General features: G+C 32.6%; 1 protein-coding gene across 1 annotated transcript; it reads right to left on the bottom strand.

Moving 5' to 3' along the window:
• Window positions 1-5,492: 5,492 nt before the first annotated feature.
• LOC111897810 (uncharacterized protein At1g08160) lies at window positions 5,493-6,298 on the bottom strand. Its single transcript, XM_023893756.3, has one exon. It carries the CDS (start codon window positions 6,266-6,268, stop codon window positions 5,660-5,662), a length of 609 nt encoding a protein of 202 aa, XP_023749524.1. The 5' UTR covers window positions 6,269-6,298; the 3' UTR covers window positions 5,493-5,659.
• Between the last annotated feature and the right edge of the window lie 3,468 nt (window positions 6,299-9,766).

The following is a 9,766-nucleotide window of genomic DNA, read 5'->3' on the forward strand; positions in this document are numbered from 1 at the left end:
GTGATCTGTTAGATCGATTTGACTGTTATATGATATGAGCTAGCGTATGATATATATGTGCACATGTTTGTTTGATTGGGGGTTGCGTTGAGGCAGTCCTGCTTTGTGTTGTAGGCCAACATACCCGACGAGCGGTCCGGATAGGCTGTAGGCCCTGCGAGGCAGTCCAGTCATGCCGAAGGCTCGGAAGCGGTCAATATAGGTTGTAGGCCTTGCGAGGCGGTCCAGTCAGGCTGAAGGCTCATTATGCATATTTTTCTATATTTTTTGTTATGATATGTTTATGGTTCAATGAGGTTGGTATTTTAGGGGAAGTCACTAAGCTTTCGGGCTTATAGTTTTAGTTTATTATTTCAGGTACATCAGGGGATCGTAGCAAGGCAAAGGCATGATCGTACAACTCCACATGTTTTCTTTATGTTTCTGGGAAAACTCTGATATAGACTATTTTGAAAACAAATCTGTAATAACTGTTTGTTTTGATTGTTTTGAAAAGTGTTAAATTGGCTTGAATTTTATGGGTGTTACATTTTCTTTATATATATATATATATATATATATATATATATATATATATATATATATATATATATATATATATATAATTGAATATGTTTGTATCCTCAAATTTTATACAAATCAAGTTCGTCAAATCTACTTAACAAAGATCCTTCATTAGCTAAAGCATGAAAGTCAAGTTTGTGCTATAGGAACTTGTTGATATAAGTAGATATATTTGATTGAAATTTAGTATTCGGGTATTGGAATAGTACAAACAACATATATTGTAATAAATTGATATATTGGACACGAGTCTTTGATTGAATAATTGTTGTGTTCTATATTAGCATGTTTAAATCCTCGAATAACTAGTTTATTCTAAATTTCCATTGTTGTTCATAGTTGTTGTAGCATCTATGAAGTAAGACTAATATGAGTGGATCGGTGGATTCTCATGGAGATGAGAATAGCAAGAGCTGCTAGCCTGCTACCAAATTCATAGGTATTTGATTAGAGAATAAGTATTGGACTTGACTCGCATCAAAATCACTTTATGGATCGTAGTCAAGAGTGTTGTTTTGATTAATATTGTATCTTTGTATTCTTAGACCTGAGATACATATTTAGGACTTGAAGTGTGGGAATTGTTGTGTTTTAACATGTTTTAACGCTATTCCGTAAAAGGCAGTCATTAGCGCCATCATTGGGTATGACATGAACTACATTAATAGGCGTATGTAGTCGAGATGGGATTTTTCCCTCTTATTCATTGAGAGTTAGACAATTACTAAAAGTTGAACACTAAATGAGATTGATGGCGATCCATATCTCATGTTCGACATGATGTCTGGGACAAAGGAATAAATGATACCACACTTTTAGTAACAGTTATAGCTTAAAGCTCCTGGAATTGGTTGTTGATGAGATGGCACCCTTCATATGTTGTTAGGGGCAGTGGCCCATTGCTAGACGTCAGCTATTGTCTATGTTATTATGTAATGAATCTTATGCAAGTGGGAGATTGTTGAATCTATATGTCAAATAATCATTATTAAGTGACATTGCTAATAATATATGATCCAATAGGGTCACACCTTCATCAAGTTGGCACATTTTGTATATGTGATTATTAATAAATAATATCAATTGTTGTATTTTAATTAGGGAATAGTTATTGTTTTATGAAAATAATAATTATAAGAGAGTATAACTACTTATTATTTCATATGGTATGAAATAATAAGTCATATATAACCTTTTGGGCTAGTTGAATTCTTTTGTCCTTTACCTAAAGACTAAATTTATATTTTATAAACTTTGAGTTTATAAAAATTAAAGAACTCTTCTCTTTTCAAGAGGTATAACCGAAAATATTAAACAGAGAATGAGGTTGCTTGTCAACCTTCATGCTTTTTCTCCCCATGCTTCTAAAGGCTACATTACTTTAGAGTATTTAAATGTAAAACCCTTACCTTTGCATGGGTATATAAGAGAGTGTTTTGCATGAGTTTTTGGCTAATTTTTCTGGTGAACTCTCTCCATTCTCCATATGGATGAAACCTCTTCCCTTCTCCTCTTCTTGTTGTCTTTTGAAGATTGTTGCAAGCTTAGAAGCCTTCTTGAGTTGTCTCCAGTGTTTTAAAAACCAGTTTGAACTGGCCGATCGAATCGGTTGGACCGAAAACTGAGGAAGGGAGCGGTTCAACTATCACCGGTTTTACACTCATTTCTGAACCGGATTGAACTGACCGGTTTTTAGAAAAAACCGGTTGAACCGGTTAAACTAAATAAAAATACATGAAAAAAATCATTTTCAATAATAAACTTTGGCAGACTTTTTCACATCTATTTAAATTTTTCCAAATAAAAACATATGGTAAATGTTATGATGTTTTTTGATGCACTTGTATTCATCTAAAACTATATTTTGTTTCGGTATTATACTTTATTTTCTTTTTTATGTATGTGAATTATTGTAAAACTTGTAGTTATGTGTTGTTTTAATGTATTTAGATTGATCTACAACTTATTTTTATATGTATTTTTAATGTTTGAACTTGTAGACGTCAAATTTATGATTTATGTATGTATGTATGTGTAGAAAAATAAGAAAAAAAAAGTTGAAAATTATAGAAATCGGTTGACCCGACGGTCGAACTGGTTGAACCAGGAACCGGTCGTCATACCGGTTCAACTAAAAACCCAATTTTTTAGAACATTTGTTGTCTCCTTTAGTGCTTATTTGAGTCGAGCACTTAAATGCTTAAGACACACAAGAATACAAGAAGGAATTAGCATTCCAAATGTCTTACTCTTGATGGTGGATACACATAGAGAAATCATGTTCTTTGATTTTTTGCTATCTTCATCAACACCCCAAAACCAAGTGGGTTCAAAGGCTTCAAAGGTTGTCATTCTAAAAACTTTGTGGTTGTTTTTATTTCATTCTAACCTCTATAATGGATCCTTGATGGTTTGATTTTGTTATAAACTTAAAATAAACTTGTTATTTTTAAAGTATTCCGTTGCGGTTTTTATGAAAAACAAATTTATATTTTGTATCAAAACTCATCATAATCATGAATAGAGAGGTCTCCTAACGTAACATTCCTCAACTGATCTTCAAGTTGCATAGTTATAGATTCGACATTTTCATAGAATAAAGAGTGGAGATTTTGCCAAACCTTTCTAGCTGATGCATTATTCGAGTAAACTGTAGTGATTTGGTGGATCGTAGGTGGCATCAATATGATCAACAATGCCATTAGCAATACAGTGGGCTTTAAACAGATCACTCCAAGGTTCGTAATTGCGGGTAGTAATGTCGAGAATCAGTGGTACGTAGGTTTTTATGTTGGTGACACCAAATGCACGATGGGTTGGTTTAGGATGGCTGCTTTCTTTTCCAAACACGAAGAGAGGGATAATCAACAGAAAAAAATAAAAGAGGAGAAGACATGAAGGGGAATGATCGACTAGATCGTTTTGAAGGAGAAGGATCGGCTAGGGTTAAAACCCAATGTAGCGTGATACCATAATAATAGTTATGTTCCCATGAAAAACAATTCTCATTAAACAATGAGACTCAATATATGTACACAATATAAACAGGCCACAAAGGTCAAAGGCCGAATACACAAAGCCCTAACTCTAATGGGCTAACTAACAAGAATACAAATGTATATACAAAACATACCTGCAAACAGGGACTTCTTTTCATAAGCCGAACCCCAATATGCGGTTGATCTAAAAATGTTTTTAGTAAATTGTGTCGGACAACATGAAAATCTTGAACAACCATCCCCATGTCTATGGCATCGTCTGACTTTTGTATTTTATTTTTCAAGTCAAATTGTAATTCCTCCTCTTAGTTTTCAAATCTCCATTCCAATCCTTTAGCTTCCTTTTCATTAAAAAAGAAAATTATGTTTATCCATGAACATAATAAATTTGTTTCTTTCAAAATAGGATAATCAACATTTTGATGGGCCCATAAATACTTTACCAACTTCTCAAAGCCATATAACTCCAAAACTTATGAAGTTTAAAAGATATGGCCCATAATCTAAATCATCATTTTTTCAGGAATTAGGTTAAATGAACTTTGAGTTATGATATGACCATATCAGATCCAAAGCAAGAGAGGATAAATTAGTGAAAATATCAATGACATCTTGTGAAACCAAATAATGATCTAATTGACTAATTTGCTCATTTTCTTACATGCAAAAGACAATATAAGGATTTATTTTTACATTAACAATTTTTCTGTGATAACTCTGAGGAGAAAATGGCTCAAGTAGAAGACGTTTTCTTAAAATAAGATTGTTTTTATAATAAACCGGCTAAGCTCCTTCAGTTAATAAGTTTCTAATTTTTAAATGGTAACATAAAGGAAATTCATATAATAGCCCACTAGGTGTAAGACCCGTGTATTACACGGGTTTTGATCAAGGTTTAAAGATTAAGCATTTTTAAAGTAAAATTTCGAATTAAATACAACTTAAATGATGATTACGTAAGTATTTCAATCTATAATTCTATATACTAATAAAGATAACTATTGAAAGAAATGAATGTAAAATACTACAATGAACAATTCAATAGCCGTATGTGCAAACTCATTGTATGTGCAAACTCAATTATTTAGAATTGTGAATTGTCAAAAGGGTAAAATTTTAATGCTCATATATGATATATATGAAAAAGCAAAAAAGGAAATTACGATCCCTTGGCTATGATATTAATTAATTGCTTTGAATTTATATTCATTTAAAATTGCCCAAATCAATTTCCCAAAATTAATCCCCATAAATTAGGAATCAATGTTTTTAACTCTTATAAAACTTCCTTATTTAAAAAATCCAATCTGTAATTTTTCTAGACTATGTAAAAAAAAACATAAATTATAAGAAAATGACATGTGACGAAATGTCTAAAAAGATGAGAAATGACAAAAGAGATCTTTATTTATTAGGAATTAAAAAAAAGTAATTTAACTTCGAAGATTTTATTACCGTCAACTTTTTCGTAAATTTCAAAACTATCATTTTCTTTGTTTTATTATCCTAAAATAAATAAGTTATGATTGTCTCTTAAATCTAGGGGGAGACCTTGGTGTCCGAAAGAAAAAAAAAATTAATATTTCATAATCATTTCAACATTGGTCTAATTGGTCTAATTGGTATTTCGTTGGGTAAAACACAGGGGGATTTCAAAAATTATAATTGGTCTAATTGGTGTGTTTGTCATTTCAACATTATGTAACTTTTTTTTTTGAAACCACAGGGACCATTTATCATTTTCATCAAAATGTTTTAATTTCCTAATTCTAATTTATTCCTGATTATTGTTTTGGGTTTGGCTTACTCATTTGCAAAAAGTTGTGATTGCGAATGTCAATAAATTTATTTAAAAAAATTACAATCAAACACGTACTACGGTAAATAAGTTGCATACATGGTAGCTTAACGAAACAGTGTTACAAAAAATATTAAAAGGTATCACGTGATGTCTTCAAATAAATAAACCACACATACAAATTATAATACTTAAAATTCACCCAAATCCACAAAAATAGAAACAAAACAAATAGAGCAAGGAAATTGCAAAACACGCCCTAATCATATCCAAGAAAAACACAATTCAACCCTAGAAATCAAATATCAACATCACACATGGTCCTTTGAAAGCCCCTGGAAGAAGTAGAAAAATGAACCATTATAGGTGCACACGATACTTTCATGTGGTAGTGTCTTGACTTCCACACTCCCACCTTGAACCTTATTCTAGCCTTCAATTTCACAGTCATCTCAACTCGACCTGACGTTCTTTCAGCCTTCAGGTCTCGTGCAATCTGATCCGACAACTGTACATCATGCGATGCAAGATTCAACTTAAAACGGGTTGCGTTTCTTTTAGGCTGATGGAACGGATCAATAATCCCTCTGCTAAGAGTTTCATCATCATATAGAACCTCAATATCAACTTTATCATAGTAGACAGACACTTTCTTGTTAGGATTGTATGCACGAAGGATAAAGTCGTAGGTTGAGTTTAGGTGGTTGCCATCGGATAAATTGTAGTTGTTGATAGAACCATCATCAATGGAGTAAACCAACTTTTTTGGCTTAATGGTTAGCCAAATGATGAGAATGGTTAAACCAACAAGGACTATGAGTACTAGTAAGACTATTGCAATGAGTCTAACCAGATTTGAATGTGTTGGGGTGGCTTGATTTGGGGTTGGGGGTTTAGCTGTTGCCATTTTCTCTAACAATTTAGATAACTTGGTTAAAATGGGGTTGAGTGTTATATAGTATGCAAAAAGTTGGGAATGTTGTGTTATAGAGAATAGAGAATGTCTTGCAACAGAATTTTTCCTTTTTCTTTCCACCAAATGTCCTTTTTATTTTTCCTATTGTAAAATACATATAATTTCACATGATCCAAGTGTTTTGTACAAAATTAAATGATTCTTATTATGATTTTTTTTTTGTATTAGTTACGAGAAGGAGATATAGATATATTTTGTTCGAATATTGATTTGATATCCGGGACTTCCAATATGTATTCCTAAATAATTAAAATTTTGAAATATACATTATATTTAGTTAGCATAAACCAATTGTTATAAATGAATTCTATTATTTTTTTTATATTTTTTTTGGAATTTACACTAGATTATTATTTGTCGACATGATTTTCATATATTTTATTAATTTTAAAATAAGTACCAAGTAATAGAGGATTAATAAATGTAAACATGGAGAAAAAGGACCATAAATGATTCTTAACTTGAAGATGGGGGAAGAAGGAATAAGTAGTACTCTCAAGTGATCCTTTTATTCATGTTTGAAAATTGCAACTTTTGTGGATCCTTGGTTTTGAAGGTTTCTAAGAAAACCCCCCTGTAAATTCGATTCCTTTGGTAAATTTAAAAAAATTACAATTAATTTAGTTTTAGATAAATATACAATTACAATAATAATATAATTCCATAATTTGTCTAACTGGGGTGGCTGTTACTTGTTTGTACAGATCTAGTCATTATATTTTCAAGATATATTTCTGTTGCATCATTTTGTTAAGAACACTTTATTGAGATATCTCATTAAGAGTTTGGTTTAGTACAACGATATTATTCCATTAGTATATCAGTTAAAATCAACAAAGTACTTTAAGGCTAGAGGGTGTGGCTGCGGTTTGTGCCACCTCAGCCGCGCACACTGTCCCCAGGTCGCGGTTCTCTGCGGTTTTGGCCGCAGTGCGGTAGTCCATGGCCGCACTCCTTTTTCCCTTTCTCCTCTTTTACTTGCACTCTCTCTCTTCTCTCAACCAATTATCTTCTTTCTTTTTTTTTCTTTTCTCTCTCCTAACCTTTTTCGCACTCACTCATTTCGGTTTCTAGTTGATGAAATAAGAAAAAATCTGAGTTGGCGTCTACGTGGCATAGGAGGGAGTGCGGTTTCGGTAGCACTATTCCCTCCAGTCTAATAGGTCATCTGTAAAGTGTATTACAGATGAAATGTGTAAGAATGATTGTAAAATTTTGTTGTGAGATGGCTCAAGATTATTACTAGTATATTGATTTTTACCAAATGATGTCTTTTTCTAACGGCAAAATACATTAAAACAAATATGACTAAATGGTATGGTCTTTGCCGGAGGCAATCTGATTTGGCATTTAATGACAGCCGCAAACACCGCACCTTGACTTTTTTTTTTTAATGTGCAGCTGATAAAATGAACCGCAAAAAAATTCAACCAACAAAAAAAAAACACATTAGTACATTATATTGATACTATATGTAAGACCCGTGTAATACACGGGTTTATTAAAAATAAAAATTTAATATCAATATTTAAACATTAAATTTAATATCAATATCAATTTTAGAGCTCTCATTAATTATGACATTTATTATATTATAAATATATCAATTCTTTTTCAAGGAAGCATTTATTTCTCTCAATATTATAACCGAACTAAGTTATGATATGTGAACAAATCAAAAAATTACATGTGGAAATAAATAAATTCTAAAAATCTATTAAAATGTCATGTGTCCAAATCAATAAGGACATGACATGTGGCAAAAAATGGATTTTATTTATTAGTATAGATTTTTATTTGACACCCTTCTTTTTATTTGTAAACAAAATTTTTACCATTGGCAAAAAAAATATCACAGCCCACTTATTATGGCAAAAATACTAAAAACTTATATGGTGCCTATGTGACATAATTTTACCATTGATAAAAAAAAAACCAACACACTTATTAACCTAAGAGACTAGAAAATACATAATACTATAAAGCAGAAAGATGGAATAAGATTTTGTAACGAACTAATTTAGTTATATCTAAACTAGGCTTCCTATGAATAGTCTAAAAGATGATCGTGAAATATTTTATGAAAAATGATAGTTGATTCTAGGCTCTTTTCCTCTAAATAAAGTCTCGCTTCCAAAATTCCATATCACCCATAACGAAGTAAATCTCCATTTTTAGCACCAAGCGCAGACTTTCTTTGAAATTCTAATAATTTCCCGTGACCTCATTCCATTCATGATTAAAGAATATATACAAGATACATGGGAAAAGGGCTCGAATACAATGGGCTAAACTAATGTGGGCTATCTATACAAGAATATTTACATGAAATAATGATCCGCTAACAGCCCCCCGTAGTGCGAACGGGGGGAGAATCGCGTACGTTCAAACTGGACCGAAAGTCTGGAAAAAGAGGCGATGGAAGACTCTTGGTAAATATGTAAGCATATTGAGAAGATGATGGCACATGTAAAATTCGAATGTGACTTGTGGCAACCTTGTCTCGAACAAAATGAAGATCGATATCAATATGTTTTATCTGTTGATGTTGGACCGGGTAAGTAGACATGTACACATCACCCACATTACCACAATAAACAATGGTAGCCAAATGTGGCGAGTAGTGAAGTTCAAGAAGCAAGTTTCGAATCCAACAAGTTTCTGCAACGACATTGGCAACACCTCGATATTCTGCTCCTACACTAGATCGATAGACGGTATTTTAACATTTTGATGACCAAGACAACAGATTTTTTCCCGAAAAACACAATATCCGGATATAGATCAATGGGTGAATGGGCAACCAGCCCAATCAACATCAAAGTAAACAATGATGTCATGATACGGAGAGCATAAAAGTTGAAAACCATGACCCGTAGTGCCACGTATATAGCATAGAATATGTTTAAGAGCAGTAAAGTGAGGTTCCCAAGGATCATGCATATATAAACATATCTGATGAACAACATATGAAATGTCCGGTCTAGTGAACGTGAGATACTGCAGTGCACCGGCAAGGCTGCAATATAAAGTGGAGTCGGCAACTGGAGGCCTAGAGCTATCGAACTTAGCAGAAAGATCATCAGGTGTTCGGGAAGTTTACAGTTAAGCATGGACACTCGTTCAAGAATCTTATTGGCATATGTTTGTTGAGATAAGAACATACCATCCTTTGATCTAGTAGCCGAAATGCCCAAGAAATAATGTAGATCGCCAAGATCAGTCATGGAAAATTCAGAGCTAAGGACGGACATGATATGGGTTAGCAATTGTGAAGAGGATCCGGTGAGAATAATATCATCTACATACAAGAGCAGATATGCTATATGAGAACCTTGTCTGAAAATAAACAATGATGTATCACACCTACTATGAACAAAACCAAAATGTTAGATAAACATAGCAACCCATTGAAACCAAGCTTGAGGT

Source organism: Lactuca sativa, chromosome 6 (assembly GCF_002870075.4).
Source record: "Lactuca sativa cultivar Salinas chromosome 6, Lsat_Salinas_v11, whole genome shotgun sequence".
NCBI classification, from domain to species: Eukaryota; Viridiplantae; Streptophyta; class Magnoliopsida; order Asterales; family Asteraceae; genus Lactuca; species Lactuca sativa.